General features: G+C 44.8%; 1 protein-coding gene across 1 annotated transcript in view; it reads right to left on the reverse strand.

The window, feature by feature from the left end:
* The window catches only part of Alk (ALK receptor tyrosine kinase), a 717836-nt gene that overhangs the window by 487864 nt on the left and 207656 nt on the right, over positions 1 to 22316 (reverse strand). The window contains exons 2-3 of the mRNA XM_021185679.2: positions 22104 to 22220; positions 1968 to 2132 (exon numbers count right to left, since the gene is read on the reverse strand). Of these exons, the coding sequence (XP_021041338.1) occupies positions 1968 to 2132; positions 22104 to 22220 (282 nt within the window). The remainder of the gene's footprint in view (positions 1 to 1967; positions 2133 to 22103; positions 22221 to 22316) is intronic.

Here is a 22316-nt window from a genome sequence, read left to right on the forward strand (position 1 = left end):
CGGCCATCACTGGAAAGAGAGGCCCATTGGACACACAGACTTTATATGCCCCAGTACAGGGGAACGCCAGGGCCAAAAAGGGGGAGTGGGTGGGTGGGTATGGGGGACTTTTGGGATATCATTGGAAATGTAAATGAGGAAAATACCTAATAAAAATTTAAAAAATGCAGATCTAATAAATGCTTTGTGTGTGTGTGTGTGGGGGGGGTCACACACTTAGGTGGCTCGGCCATAAAGAAAGATAAATGAGTGATTCACATACAATACAGCAGTAGTTACTCGCAAGGGTCGAGAGATGTCTGTGGACTAAGTACAAATGTTTGTACACCCGTGCGTGCGCGTGTGCGCGCGTGCACACACACACACACACACACACGCACGCAAAGGAAGACAGCATTTGGATTCTTTGGCTTGGTGTGGAGAACTTAGATCGTCATCTGTAATTTGTGCGAACATGTTATAGCTATGTTCTGTACGTGCAAGATTTCATAATGCAAAAGGTTCAAGTTGCTACATTTCAGCTCAGATTTCTTGACTTAGTGGTTTTAAGAGTACTTTCTAGAATTTCTTTATAGACCAGTGTGCATTGCCCAGTATAGAGTGATTTTCCTACACATGAGACATCAACATCCAGGCAAGGGCAGCTTAAAGCAGGGGTCAACCTCAAGCAATCTGAAAATGGGCACAAAAGCAGAAAAGGGAGTGCAGAAGACTGTGCAGAGGGGAACAGTAGCTCCTGGGCTTTTTGTGGTGAGACGTTGGAGGATGATGTATCGTACACATCCAAAGGCATTGATTATTGTGTCACCTCTTTCAGTCCACAGGAGTCCTGCCCCTGATAGGCTCTGTAAATGTATGAGCCCGTGATAGCCATTCTTAAGAACTTGGATACAGCACAGGCTCTGATCATAGACTTTTGCTACAGACTGAAACAGGATATTGTGGAAAGAGCCTTTGCTTCGAACGCATCATGGTAGGCATCTAGACCTGCTCATGAAATCCTAAGCTGTGAGCTTGGTCCAGTCCCTCCCCTCCTCAGAGTCCCAGCTTTTCCCTCACTAACTTTGAATCCAACAGGACAGTGAAGGATGACAAGTCCCACTAACGTCCAGTAAATCCATTCCCATTTCAGTTTTCATTTCTTCCTGAAAACCCAAAACCCACGCTTGCAAATGTAAGGAGCTGCAGAGTTTTCTGTGTCCGAGGAATTGCAAGTCTTGTGGTTTGATGTGGAAACAGATCAGAAGGCTGGAGTGAGGCTTAACGTTTTCACAGCTCCCTGTAAAAAAAAACTCTCCAAATATGTAACCAGTACCACGAGTCCATGTCTGCTCTTCGGGTCCTGAAAATTTTGCAGGCAATATTCATAAAGAGCTCAGGACTGCTGAAAGCATCATGCAAAACAAGCATGCGCCCTGAATATTCATGAATGAGGATGAAACACACATTTAACCCAGTTGCACGGCACCTTTCCCGTTAAGATTGGCAGATTCAGCAAATAAAAATGCAGAACACACTTGAAGTTTTCCATAAGGTTGGGATAGGTTTCGGTGCGTGCTCTGAGCATCACCTGAGACATACCAAAAAAAAAAAAAAAGAAGAAAAAAAAAACCTTCAAAAATTCAAATTGAACTGAGTAACTTGTGTTTTCTTTGGCAACCCCATTCCAGATAGGCAAACAGATCAACATGTTATTTAGTTATTGTATTACCTTGGAAAATCTATGTTTCTATGTTGAAGAGTTCTAGAGTCATACTTCTATAACTTGGTAAGTGTAAAGGGCTGAATTCCTTTTAAAATTAGACTCATGTGTTCCACTATACATGGGTCAAGGAGCCATGAAGAAAGAGATATTCAAGGTCTATTTCCAAGGAGCCAAGCCTGTGCGGGGCTGGGAAAACCTCTTTGTTTCAAAGTAATTAGGACTCTGAGCCTTGTCCTGGCCTACCCAGGACATGGTCTCTTACCTCTGGGCATCTCTTGAGAACGCTCTGCCTCTGGCCCATCCAGCAAGTTCATCCTCGAGGCCTCCTCGGAGGGCACATGGCGCCAGGACCAGCTCTGATTCCCGTGGTTGTGAAGGGGAGGAGAATATTCCAGCTCACATGGGAAGTCAAAGCTGCACTCCAGACCTGCAATGACAGCAAAGGTCAGTGAAACAAGCTGTCCCCCAAACAGGAGCTCTGCCCTCCCCAGGGCCAGCCTTCACCTCATCCCCTGTCCCTGCCTGCCCAGGAGGAGCAAGATACAACTCCATCAGTTCTACAGGCTGCTGAAAGGAAAGAAATTATTCCCTTCCTATAGCTCATATTATAGGACAGTAAGAGTCTGGGTTTGCTGAGGCTCCTGGGAACAGGAAAACATCTTCACTATGGGTGAGCACAGCCGGTCTGAGTAAGTTCTGTCTGAATTTGAGTCTGCCTCTGGTGTTTACCAGCTCTCAGGCTTTCATTTTCCTCCCCCTTGTTCACTGGGAGTGATACAATAAGCCTTAAGTAGTGTGTGTGTTCAGGAGGAAAAGCAGGCAGGCCCTGCTGTGTGCTGTCTGACTGGGAAGTCCCTGATTGAAGCAAACCTGCATGTTGCCCCACCCTCCCCACCTCCCTTCACCTGTATCTCTGCCACAGTGGGGACCACACTGTGAGGAGCCTGGCTTACTCTCTCTTGAGAGAGCACGAGGGTCAGCCACTGAGTATGGAGACACAGGGAAGGGCAGGTGGAAGCCTTGCCCTGAGACAACTGTGTTCCATGTGGGCTTCTGTAGGGGTAATTCCCACCACACAGCCAAACTATCTAAGTTGTGTTGGGGGGACTCTAAATTACACTCATTCTGGGCTAAGCAGTGTATATTCATCTCACATTCAAGACACATGGCCTCATGGCTTCTCTTTTCTCTGTCTTCACTGTCTGGCATCTAACATGGCTGAAGGGCTTTGTACAGGGCAGGCTCTCAGAGCATGCTTATGGATTCACAGAGCATGTCCATAAATAGACTTCATTCAGCCACCTGCTTCTTAGCCTCTTTACCCACCCATGAGGCTATTAAGAAAGAGAGAAAGTTGCATGTAGCAAGAAAAGAACACTGGACAAGGACTGTTGGGGAACCCACAGTCCAAGCTGACCTAGTCACTTCTCAGGTGTGGACTTTGTTTTCTGTGTCAGTATAACAAAGGGTTTACAGACTAGGTGATTCTAGTGGTAAGCATCAAGTGAAATTGGCCCTCCACCTTTGTCACTGATTTGCTGGTGACCTTCTAGAAGTCATTTACCCTCTCTGGGCCCCCAATTCCTCAAACAGAAGATCTTGACCAGATGTTTCCCAAAGTTCTTTCTTCATTTAACTTTGTTAAGATTCCAAAGTCCTTGCTCTTGGAAGGGTGATTGCTAATTTAATCAATCAATCTCTGGCCATGCTAATGGGTGCTAGCTCCCAATTAACATTGGTGCTTTTAGACAGCTGCTTCTGGGGCCATGGTTTCCATCTCCAAGATATGCCTGGTATTGGGGATTTCAGAACGTAGCAGGGAAGCGGAGCTGATTCTGGCACAAGCAGCCAGCCGCTGTGAAGGTCCTGTAATCATACAGCCAGCTGCTGGAAGGTCCTGTAATCATATCCATGGGCAGCTGGCCCTTCCCAGGAGTGGGACTGAAGTAATTCCCATTGACACAGCCAAACTATCTAAGTTAGAGGAGGGAAAAAAACCTCTCAATTACACTTCTATTAAGTATCTTTCTGCTTCTGGGCAATGGAGATTTATGTTTTATGTTTCCCAGTGGTTCTGTGGTAGCTGTATCCTTTGGTTTTAAGGTTAATACTACTCGCCCTTTCATGGTGCAGACAATTCCCTTTATAATGTGCCTTGCTTGTATTGACATGCCACTTGATGCCTTTGTATCTGAACAGCACTGAAGATGCTCAGTCTGATTCTGAGGGCTGCCGCCATGATGCCTTGCCTGGTATGCGTGGTGGAATTATTTCTTTTGTTAATTTCTCTTTCTCTCCATGTTTTTCTCTCTCTCTCTCTCTCCCCCTCCCTCCCTCCCTCCCTCCCTCCCCCATCTCTCTTGAAAGGCTCTCCTGTATCCCACACTGGCTTCGAGCTTGCCTACATAACTAAGAATGTGCTGGAACCCTGATTCTTCCATTTCCCCCTCCCAAGTGTCACGATTATAGTATATATCACTGCTCTGTGTTTCTGTGGCGCTGGGGAGCACAGCTAGGGCTCTGTGCATCCCAGGCAAGCACTGAAACAACAGAATCTCATCCCTAGCCCCTTGTTCTTCAACACTGCCTTCCTTGCCAGGCCCTTTGCTTTGGTATCAGAATGCCAGGAGGAAACTAGCACTATGTTTGGTACTTGGCAATACCAAAACGGCCCTCAAAATGAACAGCATGGCAATTACTCGTGGCTTCCGTAGAGAGGGTCCAAAGTCTCCAACCACATTCGTGAATGTAGAAGAATGGGAGGGGAGAGAGAGCTGCCGCCTACCCAACAGTGATAATTACAGCTGCCTCAAAGTTTCAGTCTTCACAACTGTCATCTACTGCGTCTACTCTTCTCCAACTAAAGCTTTTCTACTTGAGACGGAGGTGAACTGTGCCAAATAAGACGCTGCCTGGCAAATGTGCCTGCGTGCATATTAGGCGAACAGACCACACACTGAACACCATCACTTCTGGGATGTCTGGTCTCTGGGGAGTGTGCTAATCTACTGTGTGGGGGTCAAACCCTGCCTAGTCCAGCAGGCTATGCAAATGTCCCATCATTCAGTGGATTTGTTTTGAAACTTTTGCTTGGAGGCAGACCCCCTTTAGCTATCACAGCTGGGCTTCCTGGCTTTAAATAGGAACGAAGTTAATATTGCTGCTCATTTTGAGGTGAAACTGAATTGGATTTTTCTACATTCTGATTTAATTTCTTATAAAACATTGAAAAACAGGTTGTTTTTTTTTCTTGCTTCTAAACCACCTTTAATATCTTTAGGCAATAATATCATTTTCTCTAACAGCATCAGGAAAAACTCAGAAACTTGAGCCTTTTCAAAGGTTCTATATATAGGGTACATCTTAAGGACCTCTCTTTTGCCCTCTTTTGACTCAGGGCCTATGAGGCAGGAGCTACACCCTCTCACAGAAAGTATTCAGAGGGATCAATGGATTCATCAAAGTGCTCAGCCTGTCACTGGCCAACACAGGTCCACACCCAAAAGAAGAGACACCCAGTGTGTGCCCCTTGGGTTATCTGCTAGGGACCATTCTCAGTGCATCTTTTTTCTGTCATTGTTTTTAATCTACAGAGCAACACTGAGAAGTAGGTGGTATTCTTTCCTCTATAGATGAGGTAACTGAAGCTCAGACGTTCTCTTTCCCTAAGATGACAACACCCGCTCCTAGGGAGAGCCAGGAGACCCAAGGCTGGAGTGTGATAGAGGTCCAGGGTTCCCCCCCCCCTCCACAGCTTCACAATCAAAGACCATAGGCTAAGACCAAATTAAGGAACTTCTGAATGTGCTGGCTAATTTCTGTTGTTGACTTATCACAGTAAGCAGCAATTGGGGTGTTCGTGAGGCACACCTTTGGGTGTGTCTATGGGGATGATCCCAGAGGGAAAGAAACACTGAGAGGGAAGATGTGATTAGTAAGGGCAGCACCACACACTGGGGTCCTTGACTGAACAAAAAGGAGAAATTCTGCAGAATAGCAGCATTCACTTCTCTCTGCTTCATGACCAGAGTACAGGGTGATCAGTCACCTCAAGGTCCAGTGGCCACCAAGTCTTTGCTTCCATGATGGACCATATTCCCGTCAACCCATGGGCCCGAGCAAACCTTTCTCTCCTTACATCACACCTCAAGTTTTTAGTCCCAGCATAGAGGAAAGAAGCCACTGAAGACGCCGTGGAGATGGCTGTTCTTTGACTCAAACTCTGTTAACAGTTAATATCTCCAGAGACATTTATTGCTCCTCAGTTTCAGGCCCCTTTACAGTGACCATGACTTTCAGAAGGATCCAGAGGTCTCAATCTTACTGTATATATCCATTTGGTCTATGAGAAGCTGACCATTGAAAAATGACAAGCAATTATCACCTGCCAATTAAAACTATAAAAGAAAGAAAGGGAGGCACTATTCCAAACTGCTGAGTGTGCAGCTACAATCAATCACTATTGTCCAATACTGTATTTTTCTTATCAATCCTTTCAAGGAACAAAGATAATAGAACCCTCTAGAAATGATCGGCCTGCTGAGGAGAACACAAAACTCAAGTCTATAAAAATAAGTAAGGCATAGTCATGGTGGCTCTAGGACCTTCACAGGACAGCTAGAGAACCATGGCAGGGCTATGTTCTCTAAACCTGTGTTTCTGCATTTGAGACAGTAAGAAAAGGAGTGTCCTCTCCCCACCACACTTGTCATCTCTGGGCCTAGACTCCAACTCTGACTCCTCCAACTCCTCTGAGTCCTCCGACTCCTCCTCCTTCTTCTTCTTGTTTTTTCGAGACAGGGTTACTCTATGTAGCCCTGGCTGTCCTGGAACTCACACTGTAGACCAGTCAGGCCTTGAACTCAGAAATCCGTCTGCCTCTACCTCCTGAGTGCTGGGATTAAAGTCATGCACCACCACGCCCGGCTCTCCCCTCCAGATTCTTAAAGACTCATTAAAGGAGCCTCAAGAAAATTGTATAACTGGTTAAAAATGAGCTCTGTCTCTCTCTCTCTCTCTCTCTCTCAGTCTCTCTCTGTCTCTGTCTCTCTCTCTGTCTCTCTCTGTCTCTCTCTGTCTCTCTGTCTCTCTCTCTGTATCTCTCTGTCTCTGTCTCTCTGTCTCTGTCTCTCTGTCTCTGTCTCTGTCTCTCTCTCTCTCTCTGTGTGTGTGTGTGTGTGTGTGTCCTGAAACGTACCAGGAAAGGGGCCACATCTCAAAACACAAATATACTAACAGTAAGCTCAAAACAATGCTTGAGTGTGAAATGCTGTCCTGTGAGAAGATGTACAGTAACTGCTCTGCACCACCCTGTAGAATGTATACCTGGAGGGGGTGGCAATGGGTGCCTACTCAAACATCTGAACTGAGGGGGGAATTCTGGTATCTAGCAAGTGTGAGGCTGACAACAGCAAACAGCCATGCCTGAGGCATGTGCCTCAGAAGCCAGCCACTGAGGTGGTAATAGAGCTTCCTACCCAAGCCACAAACCAGGAAAAGACACTCGAGGAGCAGGGTTCCCATGACGTCTGTGACAACACCACACAGTGGCAACAGGGAGACTTGGTGTCTTTAGACACTGGATTTCCCACTGGTTGGGCTTAGGAAATCCATCAGTCCTCCTTTGTATCCAGATGGCCCTCAGGACCCCCAAATGGCCCGCTGTGTCTCCTAAATCTTCAAAGTTGTAACCCAGAGATGTTCCAAAGGCTTTCTAAATCACCTAAAGCTAAGTTGAGTCAGGAAACAAGAAACCAATCACGTTTACTTTTCAAGACATTATCTCAAAATCAGCCATTTTCTAGGTGACCTTGGACATATCAGGAGCTTTAAAGAGCAACTGCAGCACAAAGTGAAGCAAGTATTGTAGAATTAACAAGAAGAGACGATGTCAAGCTCGGGGCCCCGTGTCATTGACCCTTCCTCTCTGTCAAGACTGTTTCAGAACTCAAGCTAGCGGTCATCCGAGGATCTTGCCTCTAGGACAAGTTGCCAATAGACTTTAGAAGATTGCTAATTTGCATCACCAGGCCCATCTTAATACAGATTTCAGTTTATCGTGAGGAATAGTCTTTAGGTAGGGATCTAGACACCAGGCTGAAGAAGGTCGTGGCAGATGGCCCTTTTTAGTATTATCTCTCATAGCATATGACAGGTGGTTTTGTTTTTAGTAACAATCCCAGTGCCAGAGACTATTGGAACATGGAGTAAGAGACATTTGAGGTCAAAACCTTTTCTTTCATTGGACAAACCTGTAGACCCATGCAAGGGAAAGACATACCCAGAGCCATGTATGGCACTGGTCAGAGTCCCTCACACGATACAAAAGGCATTTTCCTTGCTTAGTGAGGGCCTTTTGAATGGTGCATCTCTAGGGAGCACTAAGCTGGAGCTAGCTGAATGTCAGAGCAACTGACCACCAGTTTTCATTTCTCCTAGCTCCATTTGTCGGGACATCTATCTGGGCTTATTTGCTCCATGGCAAAGTCATCCCAGTGTGTTCCTGATAAATCTGCTTCTGTGTATTCCATATGAAAGCACATGAGGTGTCAGGCCATTGGCCTTTAGGAACATCTGGATCCTATGGGACAGTTCACTGAGCAGAGCAGGAAAAACTAGCATTCTTTTTTTTTTTTTTAGTTTTTTTTAATATTTTATTATTACATATTTTCCTCAATTACATTTCCAATGCTATCCCAAAAGTCCCCCATACCCTCCCCCCCACTTCACTACCCACCCATTCCCATTTTTTTTTGGCCCTGGCTTTCCCCTGTACTGGGGCATATAAAGTTTGCGTGTTCAATGGGCCTCTCTTTCCAGTGATGGCCGACTAGGCCATCTTTTGATACATATGCAGCTAGAGTCAAGAGCTCTGGGGTACTGGTTAGTTCATAATGTTGTTGCACCTACAGGGTTGCAGATCTCTTTAGCTCCTTGGATACTTTCTGAAACTAGCATTCTTAAAACTCAATCTTTTAGGACTGTGCCCAGCACAAGGAAACTCCCCCAGCAGCTACCGATCTTGGGACACAAGCCAAGGTCTCATTTTCTCAAGAGATCTGTCAGAGCCTCTCTACTGTAGACCCTACTACAGTTACTGAGGACTTTGGAGTCCATCTGAGATGCAGAAACTAAAGCCAGAAGCATTGTGGGGCTTGCCAAGGGATGCACAGTGGGTGGGTTGCAGAAATGGCACTAAAACCCTGTTGTTCTTATTATAATTACTTAAAGCTTTGGGTAAGAAACAAACAAAGCAATAACTTATACAATTAGGAAAATTCTCAAAACTCCACTGGTGTTTGGTGTTGTTGTTGTTTCTGGAATAAGCTGGCAAAGCCACACATGGCTAGGTTTCAAATATCTCCCAATGATGGAATAGTTCAGTTCACCTCCAGGAAGGCTTTTAGGGTTCTCTCAAACTAGGCGCTCTCTTCTGCCAATAAACTGCTCTTTGATGGTTGCTGGAAGATCCCTGCTGGTGAGAAGGTCTGTTCATAGGCCAGAAGCTACAGTGAGAACGGGCTGAGAGAAAGCACTGGGCTGGATGGAAAGGGAAAGCACACACACCCCCCCCCGAGAGTTCCTGGAAAGGCTTCCAGCACTGTAACAACTGGTCTTGCACTTTTAGGCAGTTCATTTAACCACTTGAGGCTTGGCTTCCTTATCTATGCACAGGGGAGCACATTACCATGAATGACGATGATTAAAATATTGTATCTCCTGTGAACACCCTGAGCTCATATATGGTAATGAACAAAGATACGCTTTTTCACCTGTTTGTGTGTGTGTGTGTGTGTGTGTGCATGTGCTCATGCACAAGCCCACATACACATTCTCGTGTGTGCATGCACACACATGCATATCGGTATGCATGCATATGAACGTCCTAGATTGATGCTTGAAATAATCCTCAGTTTATGTTATACCTTATTCAATGGGGTAGGGTCTCTTAAAGCCACCACTCACAGATATGGCTAATCTCAACTTGCTGTCTTCCTTCTGTGCCTGGAACTACAGGTGGGCTGTCACAGCCATCTGGCATTGATGTGGGTCCTAGGATCCTAACTCAGGGTCCTCACAAATTGTGTGCCAAATCCTCAACCACTAAGCTATCTGCTCACTTCAGGATATCCTTTCTTAGCTGTGTGGTAGATGGTCTTACTACCTTGACTTCTGTAATGCAGACATATCATGTTGTCCTCCTTGGGGGAATGAACTGAGTTGACTTGATTTGCACGACTCAAGAAGATGCTGGCTACAGTGGGAACCCCTTCCTCTCTCCCTGTTCTATATCAACACCTGTGGGTGAGAGCCTCCAAGGGGTCTAGGGAATTAATACAAGAGTCTTTCAAGGCACATATTCTGCCTGATGTCAGGCTATGCAAATATAAAACTCACCTTTGCCACTTGCCAGCTATGTATTTCGGAGGAAACTGTTTACTAGCATTTGTTCTTGGCTTTAGAAAATGGTGATTAAACAGAGACAATGTCATGGAACTTTCATGAGGAAGCATACGCTCCAAGTGCATATGCTGGATATCTGGTGTGGTGATGTGCACGGTTTGAGTGATGTGCACAGTTTGACTTTACATAATAGTGGGCGTAACTTTGGCTGTGGATAAAGTGGATGTATGTGTGCATGCACACGCAAATACATCCATGAGCAAGAGGGAGCCCAAAGTTAGTGTTGGGAATCATTCCCCATCACTCTTGCATCCATTCCCAGAGACAGAGTCTCTCAATCAAGCCGAGAGCTTGCTGCCAGGGCTAGTTTTAGGAGGGTACAGTGGTCAACAGGAGCGTTGGATGCCCAGTGCTGAGAGCAAGGCTGTGTCAAACCTTGTTTCAGTCAGGAGCGTGAGGGGAGGAATGATGAAGAAGCTCATAACTCAATGCTTCCTCTGGAGACCTTAATAGAGATCATGCAACATCATGCATCCCATTCAATCTGCATAAAGCTCTCTTTCCTGGTCAGAAAATGGAGCCGTGAAATCAACAATTTCAATTTTCTTCTATAACGACCATGCTAAGACTAATCTCCCCCTTTGGGAAGGTGGCCAAAGCAAGCCCACTAACATGGCTCTTGCCAGCTGGGCAGCAGGAAGCTGGGAGTTCCTCCTTCCACCCTAGGCTTAGATGATTAAGGACTGCTACTTCCTCTTCTTGGGTAATTTCCTAAAGGGACACTTGGCCCACCAGTCACCTTTGGTATTAATCCACCAGCTGTCATCAACATCTGGTGACTCACTTCATAACACTAAATACCCAACCTGGTCCCTCTCCACCCCTCACTCACATTCACTATTCATTTATTGTGGGGCCCGGGAATTTGAAATCATCCACTTCCTTCCCATCACCCCATGCCCTAGAATACATCTGAGAGCCAATCACTGAATTCAAGACATCTGTTCTGCTCACAATCAAGTGCCTAGAAGAAGGGCCAAGTCTCCTTCAATCAATCAATTATATAAACACAGCCTTGGAGGGGGGGGGAGGTGTGTGAGTGCACAGAGTGGTGGTGGACAGGCACAGAAAGATGAATTCTCATTTCTCTCATCTGTGGTCATCACATTATTTCAATCTATACAATCTGAAGGTAGCAAAAATGAGATTCTGTCCTTCATCTCAGAAAAAAAAACATTGTAATTAAAAATTACAGGCATTCTAAGATTAATAAGGTCAGTTTCCTCATGTTATAAAGGGAAACTGAGGCATAAAAGAGTCGAGTGACTTGGCCATGGTAGCATGGACTTCAGTCTAGAAGTTAGAAGGCTGAGTCTTGAGCCCAGATTGGACCTGCAGTGATGGTGCAGTTTCCAGGAAGAGTTCATGGTGCTTGTTCTCTGTGAGTGTGGATGTGGGTGGAGTGGCAGGTCTCAGACAGAATAAACAAGAGTACAGAGGACCCGGTGAAACCTTAGCGGCCTGAATCACCAGTCACTATGGATCTTTGTAACAGAGATGCTTGAGATGAGAACCCTGGAGAGCACCTCTGAGCCATGGCATCCATGGCAACAGGAGAAAGCTGGCAGACACAGGAGACCTGAGAAGACGCAACACACTTCTTCCTCTTTCTGCTGTGTTCCTAGGGAAGCAGGGACTGCTGAGGGTTGCAAGCAAGCCTGAGGCTTGCCAGCTGAATACCAGACTGCCCTAGCGTGTATACTACCTGTCGCAATACCAGCAACCCAGCTGACGAGATGGGCTTGCCAATATCTAACTCTTAAAGTATGCAGACTCGGTACAGACATGGGGATGCACAAGGAAGCCAGGCAATATGTGCATAGCATCTTGACGGCTGATAAGATTTCCACATATAGTAATGGAGTTATTAGGAAGTTTGCTGAGAATAAAGGATAGAACAAGATTTGGTCTGGACAGGGAACTATCATTACCTAACAGTATAGTTGTGTGAGTTTTGAAACCATATTACATCAGGTAGTATCATGATTAAAGATAGAAATACTTTCAGGCTGTGGGAGGCCAAACGAGACATTCTTGAGCTTTAAACACAAAGCTTCCAGCAGGTCTATCTATGACACCAACCCCCAGGCTGCTGCTCTCACAGAATGGGGGTCAGGAAGCATGAATGATGCACTCATTCTCTGAGCACATTCAAATCATCCATCACAGTAACCACACTAGCGCTGCCCCTAGGAATCGTGAACGGTGACAATTTTTAAAATGTTTAATATTTCTGAGTACTTTATACATGGGCACTCCCTCTACATGACCCCCTTGCTCCCTCTTCCTTGAGCTCCTCTTACTCCTCCCAAATTAATAATCTCTTGTTTAAGTATTATTGTTATAAGCATACACATACATGTATGTATATGTGTGTGTATAAACATGTATATATAATCTATTGAGACTTAACTTTCCTCATATATGTATGTATCTAGGGCTGACTTCTTGGGATTGGGATTTTCATAGGATCTCATCTGACTCTCCCTCTCCCAAATGGCATGAGCCACCTGTATCTCTTCCTCTAGGGGAAAAAGGGACAGAAAGAAAGACTAAGAGAAAAAGAAAGAGAACTCATAAGAATGGGTGCTGCGATATAAGTGACTCCCCTTTCCCCACTGTTCTCTACTTTGCCTTTGGACCGATGTTGGGAGACCAGGGGGATGACCCCAGAAAGGGTTAAAGTAAGAAACATGGAAGCAGAGAAAAGACCCATGACTCTCAAGCTTAAATGCCAGTGTGGTGACCCCCGCTGGAATCACTAGGTTTGGATATGCCCTAGGTGATGATGAGACACCTACATTAAGCCTGGCATGAAGCTCATCTGCATAAGGAGGCTACTGTTGCACCCTGTAGCAGGTCTTCCCGCAACACACACCAGGGCTGACAGACACCCACAGTGTACAGATAATGAGATGGGTAAAGCAATTGCTGGGGCCGATACATGAGGAATTCTGTATGAATGCCGACAGCAAAGGAACCATAGCCACGCCTCTGCTGAAGAGAGCTAAGGTGCAGGCTTTTCCAAGAGGCTGCCTAGGTTTCTTTCAGTCTACACTTCGCCACTGTCCTGTGGATAATACAGTCACCTCTGGGCCTCCCGTCTTCATCTCAAAGATGAAGCTATTCAACCAGACAGCCGTGGGCCCTGATGTCTCACAATCCCTATGAATTTCTCACTGATGAAATTATTCTAGTCATGTTTCTAAACGGACTGGCTAAAGTCTTCCACAGGAGAGGTCTCTTCTGATATGTTGTTTTGCATCTGAGGTCACTCCTGGCAAAATATTTCATTTTAAGAGGGCTGTCTCTCATGTCCATCAGTCACTTTTCTGCATATGGTTTGGGCACTTACCTTTCTAGGTTGGTTAGAAATGATCTGTATACTATAGCTCAGGTGCCCCAAAGCTGTCAAAACAAAACTCAGCTCCTCACTCTTGGCTGCAGAATGCAATTCTTACAGCTTGAGAAGAGGGAAGAAAGACTCCCTAACTCTCCACTGGCCATTTCCTCCTGGATGTCCTAAGCTTACCTCAAGTGCCACTTGTCCAACAGGGACCTCACCATCTGCTCCCTCTCTTTTGATGCCTTGCTCACACCCTTTTATTGCCAAATGTTTCTCTTCTTCTCTTTTTAGTTAATGGCATCTCTCAACTCAATCACTCAATTTGGTACCCCAGAATAGGTCTCCTTGTTATGATCAAGCTGTGACGAGAATCTCCCTGATACACCACCTCTCTTAGTCACTGTTCTATTGTTGTAAAGAGACCAATGCAGCTCTTCTAAAAGAGAACATTTAATAAAGGCTTGCTTACAGTTTCAGAGGTTTAGTCTATCATCATGGCAGAGAACAGGGCAGTAAGCAGGCAGCTGCTGGAACAGCAGCTGAGAGCTACATCATGATCGAGATACACTGGTCTTGGCATGGACTTTTGAAACTTCAAAGCCCACCCTCAGTGACATACTTTCTACAACAGGGCCATGCCTCTTAATCCTTCTAGTCCTCTCAAATAGTGCAAATCTCCAGTGACTAAGTATTCAAATATATGAGTCTAAGGGGGCCATCCTTATTCAAGTTGCATCCTCTATATCTGTGCTGTCACAGGGAGGCTCAAGTCTAAACCCTTAGCATACTCAGAAGCAACTATTTCCCTGGCCTTGTCTCTGCTTCCCCTTCCAGTTCATCTGTTCTCTCTATCTATCCAGTATACTCCTCTATAACAGAGCTGAACCTGCTCTTGCATATGATTGACAGCTGTGTTCTCCTTACCCAGAATGCCCTCACCATGGGTCTCTTCATTGTTCCTGGAGTCCGAGTCCTAGAGCTTTGTTGTCCTCATCTCAAAAATGCCTACCCCTCTGAGTCCTCTACAGAACTGGATCTTCTGCCATTGTATCATAAGATGATTTGAACATGCCTCCACAGCTTCGCATATCATAGAACAAGGAGGGATACCTCTTCCTCTAGAGCTCTTTGAAGGAAGAGAAAGGATTCCATTTGACCTCGTTAGTGACGTTTGGAACATAACCCAGCACACAGAAGGTGTTCAAAAATGAATCTTTATAATCATTCCCTGTGCTGCTGGAGACACACTACGTGGGGGAAATGATCTAGGCTACATAAAGATGCAACAATAATCCTTGAGAGAAAGATCGGGATCTGAATGAGTATTAGGACTGTCATGTCCAGGGATGGCAGCTGAAACCATGCTAGCAGGACAAGGAATGTGTGACAATAAGAGATGAAAGAGCCATAGTGATTTCTTCTCCCTCCCCCACCTTTTTCTCTGTCTGTATCAAGTAATTTCAGTATTAACTCAGGACCCACTTTTCTCATATTTATTCCAGTTAATCCCCTTTGTGCCCCCCTTTGCTCGGTGCACCTCTAACATAAAATGTTCATTCATATTTATTCACTGCCTTTATGCATCTTCATTTTAATGGCATATGACTAAAAGGGACATTTTAAGTATACTTCTTCGGAGCCAGCTGCTTTCTATTGAATTTTTGTGGGTTGATTCCATTGGCTCGCAGCAGGTCATGGCCTTGAGGTGACAGATGGCCCATGTTCTTGGGTCTTGTATGACTGCTAGCATTATTGTTCCCTCTGGGGCTCAAGGGGTTTGGTGACTGCATCTAGAGACCTTTTGCTTGCCATCTTGCAGATAAATATACAGATGCATGAGATGGGCAATAACTTGATTTCTCAGCTCAGTGAAACAGGAATGAGCGAAAAACACAAAAGGCTCTCCTGAACAAGGCAGAGGAGTCACTAAGGAAGCTTTCAGCCCTGACATTGGTCCATGGGGGAGCCTGGGGGCTGTGTTTCAGTGATGCCAGGCTCCTGAAAGCCAGAACGGCTGACTGTGGGCAGTCATATTAAATATGTGATTCCAGAAATGTGATCAAACTGACTTCCTGCTAGAGTCCCAAAGTAACTCCCACTGGGGAGCTGGAGAACCCCTTTGTTATCCACTTTTGATTCTATGTTAGGTTAATATTTTTTGAGAGATAGATTTAATTTGCCCAGTCTTTTCAATCAAAGAAACTGATACATTAACAGGTTGAACGGTGGTGGTAGCAGCAGGGAAAGTAATTAAAAAGTCTAATTTTTCTCTCCAAAAAACACCAGCTCTTAAATTAGATAGATCCCTCTGGTCCCAAAAGAAGTCAAAGTTCCAATAGAACTTTTATTCAAATCCTAACAAAGTCCTCTGTACTCTCAGATGTCTGAAGGAATATTGGGAGTCAAAGTTGTGGATTTGAGTGTGGGGAGATCTGAATGATGGTTTGTATTTAATTTTTAGGGGTGCCATAACAAAGCCCAACAAACTTGACTCTTTAAAATAAGAAAAGGTTATTCTCCCATGGTTCCGAAGCAAGTTGTCATGGCCGTGTTGCCTCTAAAGCTCCGGAGGAGACTCCGATCAACACCTTTCTTTTAGCTCCTACTAATGCCATAATACTTTCACCATTGAAGTAGAAACTTCTGGTTTCTTTGGAGAGTCAGTTATGTCACATGATGCTTTGCTGGGGACACGCAGGTGAAAGGATGTTTTGCTAAAGCACAGACATGAAAAAATGCTTTGCTGAAGCAGACAGACATGGGTGAAAGGATGTTTTGCTATAGCAGACATGTGAAAGGTCATGTGAGGTTTAGAAAGAATATAAATATGCCCCCACAGGCAGTGGCAGCTTGCGCATTTATTGAGTTTGCTCTGACTCACTATTCTTCCCTGAAGACGCACATGTATTGGTTCACCTTACATTGCGTTGCTGAGCTTTGCCTGTGGTGACTTCATAGACAGAATCTCACCAGAGAACTTCTAGTGAGGTGCCTGTGGCTTTTGCCACTCCCTTGGACTCATACCAGTTGGTGAGGTGAGCCTTGCAGTTTCTTCTGGATTGAACTGCACTTGCTGATTTGTGTGTGGTGTCTGCCAAGTGGACTGGACTGTAGCTGCTGCTTCATGAGTGGAGTTTGTTGGCAGACTGGACTGAGAACAACGAAGACTGGACTCACCCCCCAAAGAACTATTTCTAAACAGATCTGCTTCCCGCATATCCTAATAACCTTTTCTTTTCCATGACCTCTGCTGCGTGGTAGGCTAGAGGGGAGGTTGAACCCCTATTAAAGTAGGCTGTGAAAAACATTTGCCTATGCTCTATAGCATACAAGTCATGGTCCCAGTATCTGAATTCTTAGTCACAGGATATTTGTACAGTATATGTCTTGTGCCTGTGGTTTCTACTCTCATAAGCCCAGCAGTCATATGGGATCTGGACCCAAGGAATCCCTTGTGCCATCATTTTAACTTGATCATAGTTGCAAAGACACTATGCTCAAATAGAGTCTAATCCACAGATCTTGAGGCCATAGGACTTGGGCATATCTTTTGGGAGAATACAATGAACCCCATAATAAGGAGCACTGTCTGAAATGGGGAAATTACTTTAATATATGAGATTATTTATAGTGCCAAAGGGCTCTACCCACATGTTCCTGGGAGGCAAATTGTCGAGTGTGCTTGGGATGGTCTCAGTTCAGAGACATCAAATGTTTGTTCTACAAATAGCCAAGGTTTTGGACATCAGTCTGATCATTCAGCCCCAACATTGGGTCATTCAGGAGGAGCGAATGATGTCTATGGTTCATCTTTGAAATATCTCTGTGATGTGGTAGAACACTACTTAGCAATGGGTGAGTGAATCTGAGTTTGAATTCATCTGCTCTGTACCTTAGGAGCCTTACTAATATCTAATGATTCTTTCCCTTTAACTTAGAGAAGGCAAAAAGAACAGAGCCTGTCCTGAAAGGAAGAAAGATGATAGATCCACCACATCCATCCATTGCTTGTGGTCATGTCCCAGCAGCTGAGTTCAATTTTAAGTATATGGACTTTTCCTCTTCATGTGTGTATATGTGCCTTGTGTGTGCCTGGTGTCCACAGAGGCCAGAGAGGAGGCATTGGATCTCCTGGATAGTAGTGATTCCCCACTGTGGGTGCTGGGAACAGAGCCCTGGTTCTCTGCAAGAGCAGCGAGTGCTCCTAACCACTGAGCCATTTCTCCAGCCCTGTTTAGCCCTTACAAGAAATAGCTCAAGAAGCACAACCCTGTTTCAGCTGATTGCTCTAAAGCCTCTTTAACCTGCTCTTGTACTCCTGGCTCTCTGATTCCTACATCTGAGATCCAGCTTTGACATTTCCTCTGCCTTTTCTGATTAGACACAGAGTTTTCCTCTTGAACTCTGGCTCTCTGCTTGCTCCATATTACTTTCGCATGCTCTGATGTCAGGCTCTAGCTCTGGATGTGTGTGAGGCCCATGTGCCAGCCTAGTTCAAGATACTCTCAAGTAAAACACAAAAATAATTAAGACATTTTGTCTTGAGCCTTATGATGGTTAGCTCTGATTGTCAACTTGACACAGCCCAAGCAACTCCCACCTTCCATTGACATCTCTGTAAACATGGAATACAAATTTCCATCCACTATAATTTCATAATACCACTCACATGAGAAAATGCATGAGAGAGGGTTTTATAAAGTACCACATGTAAAAAAAATGATTGGAAATACCATTGTCTTGGTCATCTGAGGAATAGTCTCTAGTTATTCTGTTCAAAATATTGATCCAGGGGCTGGAAGTATAGTTCAGTTCATAAGATTCTTGCCTTGCTTCCGAAGGTCCAGAGTTCAAATCCCAGCAACCACATGGTGGCTCACAACCATCCACAACGAGATCTGGCGCCCTCTTCTGGAGTGTCTGAAGACAGCTACAGTGTACTTACATATAATAAATAAATAAATCTTTAAAAAAAAAAAAAGATTCTTGCCTTGCAAGCATGGAGACCCAAGGAAAATGATAGCATGATATAGCTCATGCAGATAACGCCAGTGCTAGAGATGTGGAGACAAGAGGGTTATCGACACCCACTGGCCAAGCAGCCTAATACAAATGTAGAGCTCCAGACCAATGAGAGAGCCTATCTGAAAGTCGGTAGACAGTTTTCATAAGCACAACACCCAAGGTGGTCCTCTGACACTCACACAGATACACTTGTGCACATAAACACACACACACACACACATGTGTATATGTATGTATATGTATACACATATATATATGTATATATATAGATACATAAACATGCCTACAAAATGATAATAAAATAGCAATCGGATTCCTCAGGTCCTGAGTGGGCAAACATGAGAGTTCAAGTTGGGAAGAATACCCTATGCTTCTGTGGTTCTAGAACCCAAGGAGGTCAGACTCCATTTTGCATCCTCAGCAAGCTATATTCTTGAAGCATCACAGCAGGACCTGATGGAAGACATTTGTATCTGGGTTGCTACTCAGAGCCCAGTCCTTCAGGCAAGCCTATAACTAAGTTCATAGGCATAAGAACCAATGATGAAAAGAAAATATGAGAGGAGCTTTCTTCATATGCCCCCTTTCAAAGCCTTGCCCCACTTTCCAAGCCTTGCCCCACTTTCAAAGGCCTGGGGGGGGCACGTGTAGCTCTCACCTCCCCATGATGAAATGATCTGGCTATCGCCATTCAAGACAGAGGCCAGAGAGAGCTGGAATCTGATACTGAATGGCACTGAAGAGAATATATTTTATACAACATAAAAGGTCCCGACATAAATTAGAAGAAATATTGGGAACCTTCAAAAAGGTAGGTCAAACTTTTTCCTCAAGCAGATAATTACAGGCTGGGGGTGAGTAAATCTTATTAGCCTCTTTCTACCTCGTCTCTTCTCATAAAACACTAGCAAGAAGAAAGCTACTCTCCATTCAGAGTGGACAGCTTGCCTGAAAGAGGATTGGCCTGTGGCTGTCAATCATGTCATCTGTGGTTGGGTTGTTGATGTTGATTTCACCACCCCCACCTGTCTCACCAGGCTGGAGCTTAAGCCAATCAACCAAATGTGAAGTTCCACAATAGGATGGCCAAGACTCCATGATGTCTCCAAATCTGAAGAACTACTCCTTCAGGCAGCAATTTACCAGTTAAATTTCTCTGTCCTTGTTTGAGGACTTAAAATTAATGAAGTTGTTAACATTTCTTAAAATGTCTTTCCTGGCAGGTGAAAGGTATGGATTTATTACCCATGAGCCTGCTGGGCTTTTTGATTCATAGACATGTAGGCCGAGCTACACAAAGCACCCTTAGTAGACAGGAGTCCGGCCCTAAATCTGCCATTAGCTTTCTCTGTGCTGGGTCTCAGGGTGAGGCCTCAGTGTTATTCACTGGCAATGGGCTCAGCTGCCTGCAGGTTTCTTTATCTAGCCTATGACCTCTAAGAAAGCAGGACCCAGCCTTCCTCATCCTTGAGTTTGCATCAGGTCCGGCATCTGGCATGAGGGTGGAGGGTAACCTTGGGGTAGACACACCAATGTGGGCACGGAAATGGAGGTGTTGATGGTGATCATGCAGTCTCCATGGTTCTCCCAGAACTAAATATGACAAGAAGACAGAAAGGCTCTGAAAGCATTGCTATACTCCATCAAGGTGCCGCCAATCCTTCTGGCATCAATCAACACTTAGAACAGAGCTGACACTGATGAGTGTGGTCCAGCACTTAGTCACTAACTGGCCAATGGTTTGAATCTGATCAACAAAGAGTAGAAATCATGAGCTTCTGGGCCATGAGGGCAGTTGGAGAAGACGTGTAGAAAACTGCTTGATCTATTTTTTTGCTCCAGTTATTCCAGTCTTCAGGTTTCCTGATAAGGAAGGTGGGGCTCAGCGAGAGGAAGTGGATTTACCTAGCACAAGTGGTGGATGAGTTGAGTCTTACTAAACTCCAAAGGCTTTCTGCCTTTGATCTGCAACCGCCCTCAATGTCCTCTATAGGGAACCAATAGTTGCTATCTGTGACACACCAGATAGACTTCTAGACATTCTACACAGTATAAAAGTTGTCCTCTAGAGATAGTCAATAACTTTGGGAGAGAATTCCACATGTTATCGGAAGACCAGTTGTATAAAATATCTGGTTACAAAGCATTAACCACACAAAACACAAGTTTCTAATGATTTATAGATATTTTGTCTCATCATAAGATGCTATTCGGTGTCTGGTTTAAAGTCAAGAGGTAATTCTCATCTGGAATCTCCCAAGAACCACTGAGCCTTCTCTCCCTCTGGGGATACTCAGGAGTGGCAAATAGCATCTCAGCTCACAGTAGAATCCTAAACTGCTTAAGGGGGTTTCATGCATTTCTTTCTTTCAATTTGAAATGAAAGGTGCCTTTAATATGAACCAAGACTAACTGTGTAATAAATGAGGGATGGCAGGCTTCTGACTGGAGCTTTTCTACAGTGAGTGGAACATCTCTGTTAGGTGTACTTTAAATAGGTTAAGCCCAAGGGCAGAGACTAAGAAGCAGGAATAGGTAAATATGCCCAGAAGGGCATCTAGAACTCAGCACTGTACTGGGTTCATAAATACTTAATTGAATTAGGTCTGATGAGGGAATTCTACATCAGGAAGCCTTCTGCTTTCATTCATCATACATAAGCCTTTAGCAGTGACTTCCAAGGAAGGAATAAAATGGGAAGTGAACACAGCATTGTACCTGTCCTCAAGGGGATTAACCCCCAAAAGATGAAAAAAAAAATGAAGGTGCTCCCTGGAAAAGTCCCAACTCTCTCCTAAGCCTGATGTTCCAACAGCAGAGCCCCTGCTACTGTGAGCTTTTAGGCTGAGCACTGAGAATGAATAATTATATACCTTCTCAATACAATGTCCTGGGGATTTGCAGGCCAGCAGCTCACAAGTGGAGCTGGTGGCCTCCTGGGGAAACAGAGCTCTAAGAAAACAAGAGCAACGTTGTGACTAGTGGGCTCACTCAGGATCCTATGAAGCTTAGTTTCCGCGTCTATACAAACCAGAATTGAACCAGCTCTCTTGACCTCTGAGGCTGTTACACAATCAAATGAGCAGAGGTTATGCCAGATAACCTGTTTGAGAGCAGAAGTTAGCCAAATATAATGGAGTCATGGAAGGGGTTCTGGGAGACTTGTGCCCTCCCTAATAACAACCCACTCTTGGAGATCACAGTCTATAGAAATGCTAAAGGTAAGAGCTTTAAATCCAGAAAATGACAATCAAATACAAATAAACATCACATCTAATGAAAGGTGAAGGGAACCAGGTCTGGAAAGCTTGGAGGATGGAATGTGTGAGCCAGAAAGCCCTTAGCTTTCTTCAGGATTCTCTGCAACAAAAGCACATCTTAGCTGGAATGATCAGGTAGTGCACTTGAGTATTCTTGGGGATCAGAGGGTGCAGTAAGAGGCATTTTGCTATAGGGGACCGAGGGATTCCTGAAATGCGAGTGATCACAAGTAATGACTCAGAACCTCCCCCAGTTAAAAGGTAGTGAAGGCATGTCACAGAGAATTGTCAAAGATACGCTTACCATATCGACTGCGGTGGGAAAGGAAAGGGAAGGAGTCTTTCATCGTCCAGGTCAGATTCCACATGAAGCTACCAGGAGGAGAAGGCGTTTCTGAGGGTGACTCCAAGGAGCTGTGTCCTGCACACAAACAAAGGAGAAAATACTGATTCTTGTGCTTAGGAGGGACATTCTAGCTGTCACTCAATATCACCCAAGATGAAAGTTCATAAAAAA

The sequence above is a fragment of the Mus caroli genome, chromosome 17, assembly GCF_900094665.2.
Source record: "Mus caroli chromosome 17, CAROLI_EIJ_v1.1, whole genome shotgun sequence".
Classification (NCBI taxonomy): Eukaryota; Metazoa; Chordata; class Mammalia; order Rodentia; family Muridae; genus Mus; species Mus caroli.